Here is a 22,975-nt window from a genome sequence, read left to right as displayed (position 1 = left end):
TAGGTGCGGAATATCTTCTTCATTTGGAGAATCTTCCCGATCATCCAGTCCAATTTTATGTATTATTATCGCTGTCGTTTTGATTTCGGGAGGGACCAGGCGTCCTCGCCTCTCCCCCACCCCCATCTAGGTACGTACCTGAATGCACATATTCTAATAAAAGTCTTGAAAGAAAGAAATATTGAATCACACAAATCACATACATTTCGAAATGAGATTGATTCCAAATTCCTAAAATACAAAGGAAGTGAGTAATTGTTACTAAATATTTTCCAGCTTAATGAAGTAGAGGTACTGGAAGTGATATATCACAGGGAACTAGTAGAAATGATAGTTCAGGATTTTTTAAAACAATTATGTAACTTTTTTATTAGGTAATTAAAAATTTAAACTTAGTTCACATTCACTAGATTCTTCGTTTAGTTTTAAATAATAAACATGTACTATTGCTGTTTTTTTTTTGTTTTATATCGTATAACGCGTTCGATTAGACTCGAAAAAAGCACCTGTAACGGTAAAATAAGCAGCAGACGCGAACCAAGCGCTCCGCCGTTGTTCATGTTCATGTGTTGTTGTTGTCTGTGTACGCTGTGTGCTTCATTCCGATTTGAATCCTATCACTTTTTGTCGTTTCACTTTGGAAGAGAACTGTTTGTTTTTTTTTTTCATGTCACAATAAATTTTATTATGATCACCATCATCTAACACTGCTGCCCTAATCTAATTTCGAATAAATAGTTATTACATTGTATTCTTTCTGTACACAATTGAAGCGGCATCGAAAAAAGCCAGATAAACAGATACTAACAGTAATCACAAGCCGAATGAATTAAATATCCGATTACTAAAAACAAAAAATGAGTACATCTAATATTTACACGTAGGTTAGTTAGAGTTGCACTACGGCCTGGCCTTCTGCAGCCCGTTGCTACTGTTCCGCGAAAGGTCATAAAAATGACCCCTACTTGGTCGAGGGCATCTTCTCGAGAAAATCCAACGCCAACACTTTTTCGATTTCCTCCAGACAGGTCTTGGTGTCCTTCTCGGTGTCGGCCGTGTAGGAAATGTGCGAAGGCCACCGCATCGACAGGGTCGAGAAGAAACTGTACAAATCCTGCAGGGTGTTGATAGACTGACAGGTCAGCATGATGTGACTTCCCTTGGTCGTCTGAGGTTTCTGTGAAACATACTCTTTATGAAACGATCGTCTACCATGTACGGTTTCTGGACACCCTACCGGTGAGTGAGATGTATACCGGAAGTCCATCAGCTGCGATATCCGGGTGACATGGGGAATGAAAGCAACGTTCTTCGAATCATCCAAACCTCCCGGTTTCAGAAAGATTTCACTTTGACTGCTCACAAATGCCCAACGGTACCTGGCGAGGTGAAGATTTACCTTCTGTTTAGAACCATAATAAGTGTCAAAACCAAGCTATAATTACATCTGAAAGTGCGGTAGAACGGTTGCCGGCAGTACACAGCCCAGCTCCAACAGTTTTGCCGTTTCGAGCTGAACCATTCGCCAGTGGGGATGTCCGTACGAGTACAGGCCATTGTTTGTGTTGGTCACCCAAGCAGTGTCCAGTCCCGATAGCATCCGGATGTGTTGGCTGTAAAAGAAATTGTGACCAAATGGTGTTTCAAATTACTGGCGGTTATGTGCTGAATTATCACACTGGAAATGGTCGGGTAACGACGATGATTCAGAAGGTTTGACATTATCCTTACCTCGATTGCGATCTGACACAAATACAAAAGTACGGAATGCAATGGAACAAAACGAGAAAAAGAGAGAATGGTTGGTCAAATTTTGAAGTTGAAGTTTACGCTTGCGATAATGATAAATATACTAGACACGGAAGAATGTGTATGCGCTATAGAACAGCGGATAGAAGTAGAGTTGCTCCATGGCCAATGCTCACACAAAAAGCCAACTACAAATGTTAACAGGGTTTTCTTTTCCGAAAGGCATTAATCTTATTTACAAAGCAGTGAGAAAGGTCGACTATATGACGTAGCACAATTGTCCCACCTGAATTCTTCGGTGTCGGTCATCAGTTCCTGTTCGATGGACAGGAACACTTGCACCATTTCGGCAATAATAATTGGCCACAAGCTGGTCACGTTATCCGCGGACATACGAAGCAACAACACGCGGAAGCATAGAAACACAGCCGACTGGATCAACGGCACAACCTGGGGCAGTCGAAGGCTGTTGGCAAGTTGTTCTAAATACAGAATAAACGGATTTCAATTTGGTTATTGCTTTACTATTAAAATAAGATCACACGAACCTTGAATTTCTGGCATATATTTATGATACTGATCAGACTCGCTGCAAAAAATGACGAAGGCTAATCGTTTCAGCAGCAGCGCTCGCTGTTCGTACTCTTGTTCCTTGGAGGTGAATATGTTTAAAGTTCCAGTTTGTGCTAGTGGCAAGCGATCTGCAGGGGAACGAAACGAGAGCGTCAATTTTATGAAAAATGAGTCAAATGAAATGAACGGACTTACTCATAAGATCCCTAAAAGTGGTATTATCACAGGTCATCAAACTATCGAGGATAGTTTTCCAGTACGGCAAACAACGGCTGTCGAATTGAAAGAAGGTCCCATCTAGCAGCAAATCGAGAGCGTCCTTTCGCCACGCTTTCCGAGTGTACTGTAAATAAGACAGGAATGAAACAACGTGCACAGGACAGGACATTTCTCTCTTCGTTTTTTTTATTGTTTAGCATATATGACCTAACCTGATAAGTACTCAAACTCGCCAGCAAGTTGGAGCACGCATGGAACGTCGGAATGTTCTTCGCGGTGTGGGTCTTCAGATAAGGCACAATGTTGTACATGACCCCGGTTACGATCGTGTTCACTTTGTCCTTCTCCTGCGAACTGAAAGCAACGTCCAGCAGTGGGGCAAGAATAACTGCAAGAATCTGAAATGGGGAAGAAATATTATACTATTTTGAAGCGTGGAATAATTGCAAAAAAAACATTATTTTAGAACAAATGAATAATAGATTCTTTTCGTCTTTGACTCATCAGTGCAGAATCTTTAGTTGATCCAAAGCTCTTTTCCAATACAATATTTTGTCTGTTTATTTTCAGCAGCATGTCGTCGACATTTTCAAATTGTGCTTCAAAAACGTTATTATTGTTTTAAAACTCTCTACGACTAGGAAATGTAGGACTGTTCTAGAATTCTCAAACACCCGACTAACGAAATTCTATTTAAAAGTATTCTAAGACAAGAAATGAAATGCGAAGAAAAACATTTCGGAATGTAATTCGGTTGAGCAGAATGCCGTACTGTTATTTTTAGTCGCTGGTTAGTGACAGTGGAAGTGTGCATCAACCAGCGAACATCCGTTTTTTTTTCGTTTGTTCGTCCGATAAAGACAAAAAGTAATGTACGTAAAAGCAACGCAGAAAGAGTTTATAGTTCTTTATATCCCAATTAATATTTAGACCGACATCAAGGAAGGGGAATGATCATTTCTATTTTCTCTCGACTCTTCTTTCAATTAGTTTCAATGGTTATTGAAAAAACAGTGGTTCATAACCTTTTAATATCACGGCCCACAGGTTTGGAACGCCTGCTCTATGATAGACAACATTTTCTTGTTTCTCCATTTTCGGTAAAAATATATAAAACCGAACTAATAAAGAAAGGAGATATTCTGTTACTTCAAGAGAACTGACGGTGGTAAAACTGAGCTTCGATTGGAAGAGAAACGAGTGAAGAACTGAATGCTGCCCATTCGGTACGTCAGCGAACGTTGTGTGTGTCAGAGTGTGAAGATTACTGCAGTAGGGTGATCGTCAATGTGTTCCACATTCAGTTTCAATTGAATTGAATGAAGTTTTACTGCACTGGTGGATATAGTATTGTTTATTATTGTAAAATCAACAGACACATTGTAGTCCAATCCGCGACTTTCATAGCTCGGCAGTTCATGTGGATTATTCCAAGGTAATCGTCGAAGAACAAAACGTACGAATCTACGTTGTATAGATTCTATTCTATGAGCTCCATTGAGTTAAAGAGGATTCCAGACTACTGAGCAATATTCGAAAGTAGAACGAACGAGTAGTCTTCAGGCAATAAATATCATTGAAGTGCTTAGCCATTCTAAATATGAATCCCAAACAGCGTGAAGCTTTCGCAACAATGTAGTTAATGTGCTATTTGAATGATAACTGCTAATCGAGAAAGACATCAAGATCTTTGACGCATGTCGATCTACTAATCATGAATCCTTCAAGATAATATTCGAATTTGAACGGTAACTTTTTCCTTGTGAACGTAATGATTGAGCACTTTTCGGGATTCACTAACATATGATTGGTTTTGCACCAATTCGCAAAGAGTTCCAATTGCCGTTGAAGGAATGCCGCATCTCCTGAGCAGCGGATGATATTATAGATCTTGAGGTCATCAGCGAAAGAAACTCGTCCATCCAGACAAAGATTTACATCATTGAAGTACAGTAAGAAAATCAAAGGGGCCAAGATGACTCCCCTGTGGAATTCCAGACGTTGCAACAAATTCTTCGGAAACACAATCATCAATTTTGATAGAAGGACACCAAGGTTTTTAGCACACGTCGTCCTGACTATCGGGGATTCTTCCAGAAAGTATTCAAAATGAAATGGCTCTTTTTTCTTCGAGAGCGTAATGGTCGAGCATTTGTCAGGATTCAATTTCACATGGTTAACTTTACACCACTCAGCGAAGCTCAACAACTGTCGTTGTAGAAAACCTGTATCTTCTGGGGTTCGAATGTAAGAGTAGATCTTAACGTCATTGGCAAACGATAGACGAGGACCCTCTAGAGTAAAGTTGACGTCGTTGAAGTACAGTAAAAATATCAAAGGCCCGAGATGGCTACCATGCGGAACTCCGGAAGAAACGAAAAACTCATTGGAAACGTGTTCGCCGATGTTCATACTAGATTAATAATAATGAGTACTAAATTAATGAGCATTATATTATGTAACATTCGCAAGGGCCTATCGTGCGATATGCCCTAATCACATGTTACTACCGAAATGCGAATCTCTATCTTCACGATAAATGTCATTATTGATGTCACAACCCTCTCAGCAGGCCGTTCAATTTTGTTGATTTTTGAGCGCTTGTTGAACGATATATTGCACGAAATATTCGTTCAATTTGCAGGAACGGTTTGTTGTTTTTTCTCTTGCAAAAATAGTGTGAAAATTAAGTGTTACCTTTCCATAGAAAGAAAATTTGTTGTTATTCTACGTGAAGTAGAAGTATTGTGCAGGTATGTATTGTTAGTTTAAACAAATAAGTGGAATAAACTTCAGAAATTCTGCAGTAAAACTAGTCCAACGGGGCTCCAACTCCTCATGTTAAAAATGGCTCAACAATGGACCTCTGTCCGCCGGGTTTGTTGAACGAAAAAAATGGCATTCGGTTCAACGGTCTGTTTCAAAATCGGCAAACGAGAGTCCCGTGTTGGCCTCCCGTTGAACGATTGATTGGACTTTCATTGGACCAATGATCCAACGTATTGGACCAATGAAGGACCACCGTTGAACGTTTTTTTCTAAGTGGGAATGCGCTGAACTTTCATTCAGACATCCGCCGTGGCTAACCGCTGAATTGAAACATCTAAAAACATCCAAAAGAGCTGCTCTGACACGATACTCCAAGTATGGAGGTTACGTTTTGCGCAATAATTATATTCAGATAAATAAGTTATACAAGAAAACCGTGAAGCGCTGCCATGCCAATTATTTAAAGAAGGTACAGCATAGGATAAAGTCTAACCCAAAAGCTTTCTGGCAGTACGTTAATGAGCAAAGGAAGGAATTTGGATTACCATCGTTAATGCGATTCGGTGAGCGTACCGGTTCGAGTACTCAAGAAATTTGTCAGCTCTTTTCGGAACAATTCGCTAGTGTTTTCTCTACTGAAGCATTATCCCCACAGCAAATCGAACGAGCGGCAATCAACGTTTCGGTATCTAATTGCTTTTTGCACTCCATTGACATACACGTGAATTCGGTACAGATGGCTATCGCTGGATTGAAGTCTTCGAGTTCTGCAGGACCAGATGGCATACCGGCAGTTATTTGCTTCGCTTTACGGCAACAGTCCTCACCAACTACCAAGCTACGAAAGTCGCGGGTTACTAATCGGTCTCGATACACTACAAGTTCGACGAGATGTTGCACGAGCTTCATTAAGGGCTGAGGCCAGTGTGTTTTAGGGCGTTTTAGAGGGCTGTTTTCGGCTATTCAAATCTGATTTTCTCAGAAACGGTGACGAATTTAAAAAAAAACCAGCTGACAATTTCTTAGAAAATTAGTTTAGATTATTCTGTGAAAATTTCAGAATGATTCATTGACTTTAGCGTTCGAAAAAGTCTTTTTTCTGAAGGAAGAATTGCATAGCTGAAAACGCCGTCTTTCAACTTGTTCATTGTATATCTCGCCCTCAAAAGCATGGATCAAAAATCTAACCTGACAATGTCTAGATAATTTAATTTAGATGCGATTAGTGCATAAAAACATATATGTTGTCGCGATAAAAATGAAATGAGTGTTATTTTTGTGAAGGTAATTCGATTTCTATGGCGGCACCATTTTTTCTGCTCTTGTATCCTAGTAACGTAACGAAACATGAGAGAGAAATAAAATCGGCTCAGTGATTTTATGTGATGTAGTCAAACTTGTAACCGAAAATATAAAAACTTTCTTGGCCACTCGGCCACATCGAGAATCATTTTGCACATTTGCGAGAGAGCATGGAGGGAAATGTAATACGCAGCGCGAGCCACGTGGTTATACGCGACCTACTGGCCTCAGCCCTTAATAGCAGATGAATGATAATATCCAAGTTTTTTTTATGTAACACAAAATCTCGACGTTTCATATAAGTAATAGACTTTTATTATAAAAAAAATCTATTCCGGAAATCTCATGTGTGCAATTTTAGCGCAACTTTGAGAAGTCTATAAACTGAAGCCAGGAGTTGTCAATTCATGCGGTACCCGTTTTCTGATCTTCAAAATCTTGCCCACGGCTCTCAAACGAAAAGAAATGGTGTGCTGGGTTACATTTAATTGTTCTATGAGTTATTGTTGCGTTTGACCTTCAAACTGTTCGTTTAACAATGCTTGCAATTCGGCTTTTTTCGGTGGACTAAATTTTCGATACCACTTTTCACTATGTTCCGCCAAGAGCATGCGCGTCGTAAGCTCCCACAAGTATTCTTTGTGATCAAAAAACAAAATTCAACATTTTCAGTACGGAAAAAATCGGTTGTTGTGTAAACTTGGCGGAATTGGACAGTCTACACATTAGTATTTTTAACTATTTGAACTTAGAGAAGGGTTTTTATGAACTGATTAGTAGTAGATTGTCTTTCTAGTAGGCAATAACACTTACCGATTGCGCCTGTATGGAGTAGTGCTGATTGGATGGCATCAGCAGTCCGTCCTTGGTGCTCTCGATCGAACTGAACTCCTCCTTGACCGAGAGGTTTCGCCGTAGCCAGGTCGTCTGCTCCAGACACGACCCGGCCACATTGGAAATGGCTTCCACCAGTCGCGAGGTAACGTCGTGCAGATCGCGTAGGTCCTTCTTATCGCTGAATGGGATATTCGGGCATCGTTGGACGAATTCGTTCAAAATCGATAGTGCCACGAACTGTGCCGGAATTTGCAGATTCAGACAGTCTTTCAGCAGCGCATACAGAGAACTCCAGCAGTCGTTGAACTGCGTTTGGGCCACAGATTTCAGATAGAAAAAGAGCAACTCCAGTGCGCTGACGGCAAGATTTAACCCGACCGGGGGTTGGTAGATTTGCGGTGGTGATTTGATCACCTGATGCATGGTTTGAATGAATGAATCAACCGACATTATCCGAATTCCGGAGATGAGTTTCACCAGTAGCAGTTGATTGTCGCAAGCTTGCGGAAGAGCCTTGGCCATAATGTGGAAGAAATCACCTTCACTATTTACGTCAGCAGTGGCAGTGCCTTCCGAGTTCGCAGGAACGCTGCTAGATGCGGTGATGGTGTCGCTACATCTTTCATACCATGCAACCGAAATTGCGGTAAGGAAATTGGTACCGTAGTGCAGCGAGATTGGACTGAGAAATTCCAGCAGCTGGTGTTTGACGTGACGGAATTCACTAATGCTGGTTTCCCAGAGTGTTGCAATGGTGATGATTATCCGGGGCAGGTGACTGAGAATCGCTGTTTTCGCTACTTCCTGGTGACTGTTTTTGACTTGATTTCCGCTTAGAAGCGACGAGGACAGCAGCACATTTACAATGCTGTTAATTATCTGTCCGGAGTTCGTCACCGACGACGTGGTGCTGCTCGAAGCACAAAACACGTTTGCTAAGGAAATTTGCTGCGAGCTGTCCAGCAGACAGTAGTGCGATAATACTGTGATGGCCTCCAGCTGGGCAACGATGTAATCCGTGCACTGGTTGTAGATTCGGTCTCGTTTCGTTATTCGATCCAGATTGTCGCACAGTTGGTGAATGATGCTGATAACGATGTTGGTCAGATTGTTCAGCGGCAGACAGGTCAGACAGGACGTTACCATATCGGTCCAGTTTTTGTGTATGTATTTTAGTTTCTCCGATTGCAACGCGGACAGTACCGCCGATAGGAACATTGGCTGCTGACTAACCAGTTGATTTGGAATGTACTTGTAGACGCGTTTGTTTTCCGGAGCCGGTCGAGTCGGAGAATTGCTGGACAGTACATACTTGATGCCTTCGATGAACCGTTCGTCGTTCCGTTGCACCATGATTTCGTGTTCCAGTTTTATGACGGCAAGCAACAGATTCAACAGTTCGATTTGGTATGCTTCCGCATTGAGGCGAGTATTTTCCGGATCATTGTTGGCCAGAATCTCGTCCGTGTAGGTGTAGGACTGCGGAGTCGTGAAGTAGTTGACCGATGAGGTCATACAGTACAGTAGGATTTTCTGAACCTTACATTTCTCCATCAGATCGGCGATGTAGTTGGCCAGGTTTTTACCGACATCTTTCACAGTGAACAGCAGCTCGGTGAAGATTTTTCTCATCAGTTTTATACATTCGAGCTGAATTTTGGCATTGCCGTTGATGTCATCGTTCGATGGTCGCACCTTCTGTTCCTCGTCTTTCTGATAGAAACTTCGAGTGTAGTAAAGCAGAATCGTCACGATCACCTCCAGATACATACAGCCTCTGTACAGACTTTGGTATTCCGCTTCATCGTGACCATCGCTAAAACCCTTACCGAAAATGTTTCTTCGATGCCGAATCAGCAACGATCGCATTTGGCTACTGGAAACCGAAGTGGTCACCGAGAGGCACAGGAAAAATCGACTGTCGTTGGCCAATATGTTCTTTAACGTTTCCAACGTGTACAGAATTTGTTTGGTGTTGAATATTGACTCGTAGATAAGAAAATGAGACTGAAATGGGTGTAGCTTCGATGACTGTCGCCAACTTTTACGCCGTCCCAAACTGGCCGGATCATTTTCTTTGCTTTTACCACTGTCTTTGCTGGTACTGCTACTTCGCTGAGATCCACCGCCGAACGCACTTCCACTGGCCGTCGTTTCCGACGTACCTCCGGCTTCATCCGAACCTAATTCGAACACGATTCCGGTGTCATTTCCGCCGGTCACCGTGGCAGACGATGAGTTCGATATGAAGGAATAGTTTAGATTTCGATCCGAAACAGACGACACGAAACCGTCATCATCCGCCGCCAAGCCGGCCGCACTAGACGATATCAGATAGGTTTTACGATTTTTAAATCGATCACCCGATTTACTCACAAAGTCAACGATCGGACCATCTTCGATGTACCGTTTGATGGTTTCCGTATCGTAGAACCCGGTAGCCGTCGTTGACCTACTGTAGCTTCCGCCACTCAGCCGTCCCTTCTTCCTTTCGAAATCACCATCACTGGCTTCGTCGATGTCCGAGGTAGAACGGTGAAACTCTTTCCTCTCCACTCCGTTCGGCAGTGAACCGGATTCCAGTCCAACGCTTTGCTCACAACACTCAATCAGTCCCGTCGAATTGGACCGGTTGCGCATTTCTTTACCGGGAGATGTTTTCCCATTCAACTCGGACGACTCCAACGGATTGATTATTACTGACATTTTCAAATATTCATCAATAGCAGCGGCCGAACCCGCCGTCGCCATCTCCTTCGAACTTTCGCTGGTAATATAATTGGACACCTGCGAACTGTTCGATTTCGATCCGATCGAGACACCGAAAATTTTCTTCTGAATCGTTCGAATCGGACTACGCTTTTTACTCAGCACATTGTCCATGTGGTACCGGATGTAACCGTCTTCGGAGCTGACAGCAAAACATTCCTTATCCAAAAACGAATCTCCGTCCGCCACGAGATCTTTTTCCCACTCACTGCCGGTGTCGTTATCCTTCCGGTAGCGTTTAGTGTAAACAATGCTCATCCGTTTGGTGCTTTCGTTTAGCAAAATTTTTAGCAGTGGTTTCAGTATTCGTCCCATATCGCCCCGTACCAGCGCTTCCTGAAGCCATTTCGATACGAATATTTTAATCGATAGGTTATCCGGCAACGACAGGGTGTCAAGAACCAAAAACAAAAGTTTCTCGAATTCCTTGCCGTGATGAGTATCGCGACCGAGTTTCCACAGCAACTGAAACCGTCGGAAACCGGTTGGATCGATTTTAAGTTCCGTGATCGACAGTGTCGGAATTGACCAGTAGACGTGCAAACTCCGGTGATCGGGTTGGTTATGACTGCGCGACGGTGTAAGCATTTTACCGATTATCACATTCTCCGTAAATTTCGTATCCAAACAGCTATGAATTCGGTACAGCAGAACGCTGATGTTTCGGGCCTCCATCCGTCCCGCATTCAGATGATTCCACAGCATAGTCGTAAGAACCTGAAATACCTTTGTCTTCCTCTCGAGATACGTCACATGCGAAAGCTTCAGCAGTGGCATCATCATCACGAATGTGGTACCGGAGCTACTCGATTTCGGCTTACGACCATTTGTTCTAATCAAACTAACCATGTCAATCAATGTCTGAGCTGCCGACAGCTGAGTATCCAGATCGCCGATGAACGAAGTCAGAATGGTGAGTGCTTTCAACCAGCCCGGAATGTCTTTACACTTCTCACTCAAACCACAATCGCTTCCGTAGCTTGGAAATGAAGACATCTCAGTCAGAACGTTACAGGCAAGTTTCAACGCACTCCGCAACGATTCCGATACCCGTACGGACAGTAGTCGCTTTATGACGTCATTACCTTCCATCAGTTGTTCCAATTCAAAGTGATTTCTCTCCGACGACACGTCCATACCGTTCCACTGTTCACAATCCCGCTGGACATCCATGGATTTTGCCAATATGGCTTTCAGTTTCCTACTGTCCGACATTCCATCGATCTGTAGCACCCGGAATGTTTCCTCCAACTCCGACAGCAAAGTGTTAATTACAAACACATCGTCATTCAGCAAGCTCTTGGTATCGCCGGAAGTGATGAACAAATTATCCTGCAAACTAACCTGCTCCGAGGAGGACCCCGAGCTGGTGGATGACGAAGTTCCACCGAAAATTTGTCTACAAACGTACAGTTCATAGAACAACACGTACTGCTTGATGCACTTCTCGAGAATTGGACAGTCCGGCAGTTGTGCTGGAGTTACCGGAGCCGACGGTTTCGACGACATCTGCTGCGCCACAGGAACCTTCACCATCACATCCAGTTGACCATCTTCACCAATACTGCTCATGCTGTGTCGTTCCTCCTGGCTCGATTCTCCGCTTGCGGTAGCACCGTCCTCATTTTTCAGATTCGGTGTTGAACTGGCCGTGGCAATCGTCGCTGGCGAACCGTTCGTCATCGCCACACTCACGTTCGAACCCCTTACCGACGGATCCAGTTCGCTCAGTTTGGTGTAGGATTTCGATTTTTTCGACTTTTTACTGTATTTACCCTTCTTGTTTAAACCCTGGCTGGAGTTGGATCGCGCGAAAGAGCTATCCGTTACCTGCAGGGAACTTTCGTGGATTTTCGAGTCCGAGTTGCTCTTCTCCAGCGATACCGTTTCTTTGGCTTCCTGACCTTCCGGTGTTACGCTGTTGCTGCGGGTGCTGATCGAGAGATCCAGCACTTTTTCCGACCTGCGGAAACCAGAGGGATTCGAGTTAGTTTCGATAGCGAAATGTAAACTTCTAAAGTTATTATTTTTAAGATATTCGAGAAAATCAGACCATAGAAAATAAATTCATGATAGCACACTTCACAGCAGAAGTTAATTAGAATTATGAAACTTCCCAGGGATATAATTTGGGATTTAGACTATTGGGACCATTTCATAAAACATAAATCCGGAATCACTTTTTGTGTTGCAGCGGCACGGAAAGTGACCTTTTTTTTCAGCGGTTTGTTTGCCTAGGCGCGCTCTTTTCGGTGGTATAAATTTCACGATGTTTCGTGCAGTGAGTCAAAAGTTATTCCAGATGAAAACCGAGAAGAGAGTAAGCAATCTGAACTCCCACTTTGATAATCTAACGTGGTCCGCAATAAAAATCACAATAACAATGAAAATCACCAATTATTACGACGGTACGAGAAGATGTTTCTGTAAAATTTGAGTTTACTTTTGTGGACAAATGTGTCAAAAAAACTGATGATTTGGCAAGGGATATGCAGCTGCGGAGCAAAGACCAAACGATGGACTCGAAGCTGTACGAGGAAGAATGCTTCAAAAACCGCGTACTAATTTCCATTAAAGCCCATTAAGTTTTGGCAAGATTTGGCGAGTTGCCACTACAACCGGGAAGTCATCCAGTGGTACCACGATAATAACGTAGATTTCATCGATAAAAACATAAATCCACCCAACTGCTGACAGTTCCGGTTCATCAAGAAATTTTGGACAATAATGAAGCGTTGAGGAAGGTTGAGAAAAGTAGAAAAAACGGCTCGGGATGCGACTCAGATGACTAAAATGTGGAACAAATTTGTCAAAAGAGTTGACTCCGGAGGTTGTTCAGCGTTTAATGGGAGGAGTCAAGAAGAAAGTGCGAATTTTCACTAGAAACGAAGAAAAATGATTTGTGTTGATATTTTTTTCCTTAAAGTACAGTGAATTACCGTTGTTCTGATATATTAATTATACTTGTACGTCAATTCGTTACCAAGACACAGATGATTTTATTATTCCGGATTCTAAATGGACATAGCTTTAAACCGAAATTAAATGTTATTTGGTAAGAATTTGATTTATAGAAGTAACAGGAGTTAGTTTCTCTCTAGCAGCAAGTAGACGAAGAGCTTGTTTGTTCGCAGTATTTGTTTAGATCGTCAGATCACTCAGATCACTAATTCTGCGCTCCTGCTATTTCTGTTCATAATATTCAAGAATAACTAATTACCCTCTATTATTAACTTGGCCTGAATTAAATAAATGATATGCAACAAACATTCGACAGTTAAGAGCCATTGGCGAAAACTGTATATTTAATGTTCAGCACTATCCAGCCTCGTGAAGATAACATAGTTGATAGTTGTTATGAATTATTTTATTGAGGATTACGACGTTCAGACCTCGAGAAAGAAAATTACATTCACGGCTTCTGTGCTTCACGAAGACTCTAACACCAGCACACTGTACCATCTGTGTATATGTGGGATATAATTGCTTCCACTAGCGTTTCGATTATGTAGGTCTTTTTGGCTGGCAATTTTACTTTTGTGAGCGGTAAAAATGTCCGCTTATAATGCAATGAAAACTATATGTTCATTCACCGGTGAATTAATATTTCAAACCCTGACGAGAGAAGGGGGAGGAATGTTTTATCAAAGTCCACGTAGTCTCATATATATTTTTTTCGACAATCAAACTACCCAGTCAGAATTTTTTACCTCTTTTCATAAATATAGAATTTTCAGTTTTTTTGACCATATCTGATCACAACTGACCTTGAAAACAGAATATGTTTTTAGACTTAGATTCCCCACGGTAACCGCTATCCAACAAGCTTTGCATTGTTAAATTAAATTCCATTCATCTTTAACCGAGATATCGATATTTTTGTGTAAGCGACTTTTCCCATTATTCCAGTAGTAAGAGTTTTGCGCGCTTGATGATAAAGCGACGATTTCCAATACTGCTTGTAACGTTTGGTTTATGAAAACCGAATCATAAACAATCTAAGTAAATTTAAACATTACGTGCATGTAGGTAGATTAAGTTAAGAGTGCAGATAAACTGTAAATCTGGAAAATTGGGCGCACTGCTTCACTCTGACACGAGGCTAACTTGACAGCCAGAGTGAGTTTTTAGTAGTCAGTTTCCGCCAGCGAGTGCGAACGTGTACCGGTTGGACCGGGCGGCCATCGGATTTGGCACGTCGGGAGATACCTGCGAGAAGTGGGAGTCTTTTCCGGCGTGAAGGTGACAAGCTTGTCTTTCGGCGCAAGGACGGATCCGCGATTAATAACGGCTGGTCGCGCGGTTAGCGACACCAGAGCAGAGGACGAGAATGGCCGCCAAGACGGGTGAGTCTGCACAAGTCTATTCATTGCATGCACGTTGCCTCGTTGTCTTTAGCTCATATGATGAGAATTAGCAACATGCTTTATGCAATTGTGGTGCAGATGCAATTCAAACGTTCCAGGACACAGCGCGACTCCTAGTTTCGCCATTTTTTGAATTTTTTGTCCATCAATTGTGTATCCTCCAGTGTTTTCGTATAAAATTTTATTAAAGTTTTATTTTAAACTTGGTTTCGGGCTCATATTCGAAGCACCATGCGGAACAAATCGAGCACAAACTTTTCTGAGACCCAAATTTTCTGTCAAAATACGATAAATCGCCGCTGCGGATATCGATATTCCATATATTTAAGCGATGATTACGACTCTTTTTTAATAAATTCACGCACAATTTCCGTCCCATCCCTCTTGAAAACGTTTGAGCCACTCGTGAATACGAACTCTTGAAATTACAGGGTGATGAGCAGTGTTGGTGATTGCCGATAATTTGACAGAAGCTGCTCGATATTTCTCTATATTGTTCACAACATTTTCAATCCGGTAGAAGATGATACAGGAACTCGTGTCTCTCAATGCATGAACCGCTCCACTTCATACTCTGAGTATTTCAAGGCCTTTAAAAAATATTACAGTCTGGCAATGATAGGTGCTGTGTGGAATTTACCCAAAGATTATCGCAAGTTGACAATTATCGCAGAAAATCGAAAATGATTCGACTTGATGATTCTCATACTAGGTTGCAATATTTCAAAACCCTTGTGTGGAACATTCACAGACATTTTCATAGACACAACTTATACAAAGGTTATATGCCACTTTCCAGTAATATTGACGTTGGGATCTTCACCAGAAACAGTGCCTATTCGACCTCGGAGGGATTATTATCGATTATTGGGCCCTATTTCAACAAATCGCCGACCAACTTATTAATATCGATTTGCCACTAGATTCCCCGATGGAAATCGATGCAGCCCTAACTTCCTTCCAGCATTCAATCACAGTCGCTCGTGATAGGACGGTTCCAGTACAACATATGCCGAGTTCCTCTCTTCAAATCGACAATGTCACCAAGAAACTCATCCGACTTCGAAATATCTACCGGAGGCAGTATCAACGAACTGGCATCCCAGATAGGAAGACTTCTTATAACAACTTACCTAGGATAATCCAGGAAAGGATATCTGAGCTTCGCAACAGGAACTTCCAGCAAAAGCTTCGAGAAATTCTCCCACATTCAAAGCCCTTCTGGTCCTTAACGAAGGTGCTTAAGAAAAAACCGAAGCCTATTCCTCCTCTGATGTCACCCCAGGACGCAGCTGAAGGAATACCTTTAATCACACCAGTAGAGAAGGCAAATGCGCTAGGCCAGCAGTTTGTGTGTTCTCACAATTTAGGACTCAACATTGTTAGTCCACATGAAAGAGCCGTTGCTGATAGCGTAGCTGAGGTTGACCAATCAGACAGCTTGGTTCCGGAGGAAAGTAGAGTCACTGCGAATGAGCTGATGGCTATTGTGAAAAAATCCAAAAATATGAAGGCCCCCGGTTTCGACAACAGATTTAACATTGAGCTGAAACATTTGATTATTCGCTCATTTGTCTTCTTAGCTAAAATTTTTAACAGGTGTTGGGAGCTTGGTTACTTCCCTTCAAAGTGGAAGTTAGCTAAAGTTATCCCAGTTTTGAAACCGGGGAAAGATCCTTCCCTTTCCAAGAGCTATCGGCACATCATCTTACTCTCTGCCCTATCCAAGATGTTTGAAAAGTCAATACAAAGGCGAATTCTTGCTTTCGCAGATGAACAGAATATATTTCTGGAAGAACAGTTTGGGTTCCGGAAAGGAAGATCCACCATCCACCAACTCACAAGGGTTAACAACGTCATCCAGCAAAACAAATCAGTGCCCAAAACGACTGCAATGGCAATATTGGATATTGAAAAGGCATTCGATAATGTGTGGCACGATGGCCTGGTGTTTAAACTGCATCGGTATAATTTTCCCATGTATCTTATTAAAATTATCAAAAATTATCTTGCAGATAGAGCATTCCAGGTTTCTCTGAATAATGCACTTTCAGAAAGATTTAGTATTCCTGCTGGTGTACCCCAAGGAAGTATCCTAGGTCCCATCCTATACAACATTTTTACATCAGACATTCCACCTCTTCCGGGTGGTGGTGTTCTGTCACAATTTTCTGATACTGCCATTCTTTACAAAGGTCGTGTCATTAATTCTCTGAAGAATAAACTACAGACAGGTCTGGACGCTCTAACTGAATATTTTACAAGCTGGAAAATTGTGATCAATGCAGCAAAAACTCAGGTCATCTTGTTTCCACATTCAAGATCTCCAAAACTTGTTACATCAGACGAATGCCGAATACGATTCGGTGATGAGGTCATTCAATGGTCCGACGAAGTTATCTATCTAGGACTCACCTTTGATAGACATCTGATATTCAGGTCACATGTTGACAAAATAGTTCAAAAATGCAGCATACTCATTAGGTCTCTGTATCCGCTGATTTGTAGAACATCTAAACCGTACCTGAAGAATCAGATGGCTGTATATAAACAAATCATCTACCCCGCAATTGAATACGCAGTCCCTGTTTGGCGGGGCTGTGCACGGACACACAAACTTAGGCTTCAGCGCATTAAAAGTAAAATCTTAAAGATGATTCTAAATCTACCCCCTTGGACAAGGACTAGTGAAGTACATGAGATCCCTAGATATACTAGAACAAAAATTCGAACAATACTGAACGAAATTTGAAGAGAGGTGCTCAATCTCTGAAATACAAAAAATTAAATAAAGTTATAAGTAGGTAGATATTTTATAAATAATTAAAATTAATATTATGATTAAACATTAGTATGTAAAACAAGAGTAACTAAAACACCTATTATTAATAACGAATCGTATGAACAACAAAGATGAAAGGCCAAAGGGTCAAAACACTTGTACTGTAAAATGTTGATGTAATACACAAAAATAAGATTAATAAACAGATAAAAAAAATGCAAAAATCGCTCATTGTTTCTAGTGTCTTAGATGGAACTGGATGTCGTGGTGAGGTTCTTCCACCAACATCAGTAACAACAAATCTGGTATAAAGCGTGAATCGTTCAGGTCGGGGACATCGGACGTTGGGAGGAACAGTCACCCGCCAGCAATGAAAGCAGACTTTTTGCATGTTACATCTTACTTGGACGCGTATCGCATTCAGCTGCTAAATACTGGATATGGATTAAGGAATTGAATTTTGGATTGAGTTCTGTTAATGAATTCTAAAATTGAATTCCAAATCTATTCTGGTCCACCTGAATTCTGAACTTAATTTAAGGTTTAGAATTTGCTTCAAAAATTAGTTTTAAATTTCTGTTTCAGAAATAATATCCACAATTCAGATCCAGCATGCTGGTACTCAATTCTGGAACATGATTTCAAAGCTAAATTTAGTTTCGGAATTCAAATTCAGAATTCAGTTCTAGCACCAAATTGCACGTATTTAGTTCTTCAACTCAGGTTCAGTTCCTGAATTCGATAAATAGGTTTTTTTAGAACTAATAATACATTCCTAAACAACTATGCGAAGTTTTCCTTCTAAGTAAATAAACAACTATAACATTGTTGTATTAACGTGAATAAGTACATCTTACTTTACCATGGGCGATTTTTAAAAATTCGCCCTGTGGAAGAATAGGTAGAACTTAATCGTAAATGCCATCAGAATATGTTCAGCAATTTACGTTTAAATTTTTAATTGTGTGAGATAACCACAAGTAACTGAAAAATTTGGTGTACTTAAAATTTTGGAAACAATGAGGAAAACTGATTTCGCTTGGTTGCCTGCTTGGAACTGGACGTCGTGGTAAACACCTTCCACCAACGGTAGCAACAACAGACCTACGTGGTGTAAAATCTCATTTGGATTGGATCCCGGAACTGAATTCTAAAACTGAATTCAGAACATGGATTCTGGTTCACCTGAATTCTGAATTAAATTTTAGGTTTAGACCTTAGTTCTAGAATTTAGTTCCGGAGTAGAGATTCAGAATTTGGAACTAAGACTCTGGAACCAAATCCTAAATCGGTTTTGGCAAGATCTTTGGAACTGAGTTCTCGACTAGATTATGAAACTAAATTGAGTGAAACTTCGCTAAAGAAAGTATGTACCATAACGTGCAAAAGGCTGCAGTTGAACCTAATGCTCCTTTTCAAATGTACCTATGTCGATATGGTTGATGTCGCCAAAATTCTCGGCGAACATGAGCAAAGCCTACTGCGTTGAGCATAACAATTTCTTGCTCGTATATGTGGGGGACGATATCACAGATGTGCCCGTGCATGACCTTCTTAAGAATGCTAAAGATGATCTCAAATGTTTCTAAACAGACCGCAAGCAATCCTCAACAGCTCCCCAAACCACACTGAATGATAAAGAGATCATGGGAAAGGTTGTCGAAGAGACTCAGTACAAAGAAGCATTTATACATGTGCCATGTCAAAAAAAAAGAATAAAAAATAAAAGGAACGTACAAACAACTAAAGTAAGAAGAAATAATTCAGGATCAGAATCAGAAACCGTTATACTCACATAATCATCGGTTGCACCTTAGCGACAATCTTGACGCATAGCTTCAGAGACGCTGCCACCTCGTTGGAGTTCATGTTTTCCGAGTACACCGTAAGCATTCGTATTAGCGACAGTAGAAATTTCGGCAGATAAACCCGGGTCGTTTCGTTGTACATTTCGAGTGATAGTGTTTCCAGCAGAAACTCGGTCAGGAAGCAAACTTCGATTGATCCCGGTGGTCCGGAATCGATCCTGATGTGTTCCCGAATATTGGCACTGCTGAGACTATCGCCGCTGGGATGGCGTTTCTCGGCGGTACGTTTTTTTACCGCACTGTCTCGGTACAGGAGCGTCATATAGTTCCAGATGTAGGACGGATCGAACGTAGAGAACAGAAGGTTGGCAGATTTTTGAACTTCCAAGTTCCCGTTGCAGAGCGAAATCGTTCGGATTATGTCGCACAGGACGTCATCCAGAATTCGCTGCCCAATTTCCGCCTTATCTAGCAGGGAAATCAGTATCCTGTACGGGCTCAGATCGACCGGATTGGACGCAACGCTGGACTTTAGGATGAGTTTGTACGCACTGATGAGAACCTCTTTCGAGTGGGATTCAAAGTAACTATTTGGGTCGGAGGTTTCTCCGTCGTGGCCGATATCTTCCAGGTGTTTACCCAGGCTTGTATCGGCCCCCAAAAGCCACGAATAGAGCCGCCGATTGAGGGACATGTCTCTCCTGAGAATTGTGTTTAGAGCGGTTTTCACCTGTTTAATGACGTCTCTTTTGGACAGAATTTTTGCGTGAAGTGGAAATGCCAATAGCAAAAATTCCAGTGTGTTACGTTGCACCAGAATTACTGAATCATTCAGGCAGCTGCACAATCCGGTGGCCAGCAGCTCGACACTGCTGCCCATCAGTTCTTTCTGTTCAACACAGGACCGTTTTTTGTCGAAATGTTCCAACACGTAGGTGATCGCAGGTAGCCGAACGGAAGCGTTCGTCACGATACATTCCCACAGGCACGTGTAGAAGCATTCCGGTTTGACTGCTTGACATACCTTATCCAGTAAGGAACTAGTTCGCTCGAAATGATCCTGACCCGATTCCAAACCGGGAAACACTCCGCTGAGGAATCCACTCAGTGCCGGTCGCAACTTTTCGCCTAAAGGAACAAAATATTGCTCGTAGATTGAGAGCAGCGGAGGCCGCACGTTCATCGCCGAATAGCCCAACAGTGGAAACAGCCCGGCACTGTAGATAAACAGTTCCGATGCCAGCCGGTCGACTCCGATATTGCTGAATATGACATCGTACGATTCGAGGGCCTTCAGGTGCACCCCGGACGGTAACGCCGGATGCATGCACTGGGCAAGCCGTTTCGAGATTTTGATCCGTCTCGGAATGATCTGGTACTGCGAGTTGGACGAGATGACTTTGTTTAGTTTGCCGAGCGCCGAAATCAGATCCGCCCATTCGCTCGAGTATTCAAAGTTCTTCAGCGTCTTGTCAATGTTGGACATGTAAACCCGATATTTGGATTGCTTCATTAGATCGTACTCCTCCATCAGCCCGGATCCGGTGGCCGTGTCCATGATTGAACTGACAGCCGATGCCGGTTTGCGATCGCGATGATTCAGTAATGCCGACGAATTTCACGGTCCTGCGGAAAGCGGAAACAGAAAAAAACAACAGATTAATTTACAAGTTCTTTGGTCAATCAGCAAGTTCGGTTACGAATGGATTGATTCACGCCGTAGTACAAATTATCGGTGTGGGGTAGGACAGAACGCTATCAACGTAAGCAAGCTAATAAGTGATAATAACTGACTGATTCTAATATTTTCTTCTTTGCTTTCCATCAGCTGAATCCAAACAGAGGAGTTGAGAATCGATAAGAATATACGCTAGCAAAACTGTCTCTTGTAGAAATAGAAAATATCGTCACCATTTCTTAGGTATTTGATAACAATGACGAAATGAGTACTTGAACCATTCACAGCAAAGTAAATTCCTACTATCAGCTGAATTCTAATTACTTAAGATAAAGAAAGAGAGAGAGCGAGGACTAAGAAAGTGGAAGTATTTGCGCTTATGAATCATTCGTTGGAAACATTTTGTTTTGGGCGAGGTTTTCACACGAATCTGTGGGTCGAAAAATGTTATCTGCTGCTACTTTTGAAACAGCTGTTCTAACTGGAATTATTTGGATAGCTTGTGAATGTGCTTCCACTTCTATTCATTGATAATTTTCCCATGAGATGAAACTGAACACAGCCCGTTATGGTCATTCCACTGGTACTGGGTGCCGGACTGACAGCTGCAAACTATTAGCAAAATTGTCTTCAGGTGGATTGTAGGAGAAAGCAAACGTATTCCACAAAAAAAGCATTAGAAGTCACACGAGCGCGTGATAACGATTTTAATTAAATCATTCATGACCTCAATACGGGTGTCGGTCACTATTATTTTTCCCTTTTTTTTCTTCTTGCTTCCTCCGTGTTCCCATGCTAGGCTACATATTGTTGCCACAACACAACAGTTACGGTGCAGACTGATTTGTACATCATACACACATTGCGATACAGTTATTCCTTTCTCCCTCGCGGTTGCTGCAGCTGAGCTTCAGCCCATCATCATCATCATCATCGGTAGCAAGTCGTCGGAACATACTGCACCAAAACGGTACCATACCGAGATTATCACGATTCGTTTATCCTACCGTAAAAAAGCCATAAATGCATTTTGAAAATGATTATTATCATGTGTTTCAATTCACCAGCAAATCAATCCATCGTTGTGCAAAAATAAAAACATGATCGAAAAATAATAGCAACTAGTCATGGAAAATTTATCACTTCTACTGCGTTGTAGCGAGCACATACCCTAACACTTTTCTAGGCACTAGCTACCACCTAGGTATCTCTATCCTAATGCATAACATTACAGGCCCCATGCAATAACACACAAACCCATCTGAAATCCCCTTTCATTCAGCAGTTTTTTTTCCCTTCAATCGGACTGACGGTACTTACGTGTCTCTGATGAGAGAACACTGATCGCTCGGTTTGTTTGTTGTATCAAAACACAATGCACACACTTCAGCCTCAGCAACGCCAGCACTAACGTTATATCCCCCTCCCAACCCCGTGAAACCTGCTGTTCGATTGCTTCTGCTGTATACACTAACCACTGCTCTGCTGCAACAACAATAATATCGAACGGTGACCAAAAGCACCAACAGGAGGCCAATACCGTTCTTTATAAGAAAAAAAATCCGATATTTCTTCTTCTTCTTCTTTGTGTTTGCTCACTGGCCTTGTCTGTATGGATGCAAGAAAAAAAAACTGATCCGAAATTTTCACTACTTCATCGTTTTAATTGTGCACTATTCGTACCAGTATCGTAATCGATTTGATATTTTTTGTGATCTCTCGAATTTCGAACACAATTCAATGATAAACTTCGATCGAAATTTGCAACTTTGCTCTGCTGGAACACACCGAATTTCGTCTTCTCTCGTTTGAACGGTGCGAAAGTTCGGATGACTTTGTGGACGTTTTTTTTCTTCTCCGCTCCGACACGACTATCAGTTTGTTAGAAGCTGTCAGTGACGGAGCTGTCATTGTTGGTGACCCTATTCAAACGTAAATAAAAAAGAATAAGTATCACTTTCCCGCAGGGAGACAAAAGTAATTTACACCGTTGCACCGACCAAACACTCTGAAGAAAAATTAGCATTAAAATTGTCCGTTGATGATTTACCACCAGTTATCAAAAATTTAATGACCCCTTGATAATGTTAAAAATAATCCTATTGAGCAAAACTGTTTATGT

General features: G+C 41.8%; 1 protein-coding gene across 3 annotated transcripts; it reads right to left on the bottom strand.

Annotated features, from left to right (window-relative positions):
• Nucleotides 1-358: 358 nt before the first annotated feature.
• On the bottom strand, nt 359-22,725 carry LOC131434441 (protein dopey-1 homolog). 3 transcript variants are annotated; one of them, XM_058601157.1, is made up of 11 exons: nt 21,715-21,856; nt 19,163-20,801; nt 7,426-12,181; nt 2,754-2,939; nt 2,518-2,665; nt 2,298-2,450; nt 2,036-2,231; nt 1,732-1,743; nt 1,446-1,613; nt 1,238-1,379; nt 359-1,177 (listed from the first exon to the last, which is right to left on the bottom strand). In XM_058601157.1, the coding sequence occupies exons 2-11, from the start codon at nt 20,731-20,733 to the stop codon at nt 962-964; spliced, it is 7,548 nt and encodes a 2,515-aa protein (XP_058457140.1). In that variant the 5' UTR covers nt 20,734-20,801; nt 21,715-21,856; the 3' UTR covers nt 359-961. The 3 variants fall into 3 exon arrangements, with proteins under 3 accessions (XP_058457140.1, XP_058457141.1, XP_058457139.1); XM_058601156.1 differs by lacking the exon at nt 21,715-21,856 and adding an exon at nt 22,174-22,725 and having other exon boundaries at nt 360-1,177; XM_058601158.1 differs by lacking the exons at nt 1,732-1,743; nt 21,715-21,856 and adding an exon at nt 22,174-22,725.
• Between the last annotated feature and the right edge of the window lie 250 nt (nt 22,726-22,975).

This window comes from Malaya genurostris, chromosome 3, assembly GCF_030247185.1.
Source record: "Malaya genurostris strain Urasoe2022 chromosome 3, Malgen_1.1, whole genome shotgun sequence".
In the NCBI taxonomy this organism is placed as follows: Eukaryota; Metazoa; Arthropoda; class Insecta; order Diptera; family Culicidae; genus Malaya; species Malaya genurostris.
This window is presented reverse-complemented; position numbering and strand designations above follow the sequence as displayed.

What these genes read in the sequence shown, in the direction of transcription:
- LOC131434441 (XM_058601156.1), bottom strand. Translation starts at nt 20,733, where the DNA reads ATGGACACGGCCACCGGATCCGGGCTGATGGAGGAGTACGATCTAATG. An exon ending in ACTCCATACAGGCGCAATCG is followed by an intron (nt 2,940 to 7,425) that starts GTAAGTGTTATT and finishes TCCCCATTTCAG; the next exon opens with ATTCTTGCAGTTATTCTTGC. An exon ending in GTTCTACCGCACTTTCAGAT is followed by an intron (nt 1,380 to 1,445) that starts GTAATTATAGCT and finishes TCACCTCGCCAG; the next exon opens with GTACCGTTGGGCATTTGTGA.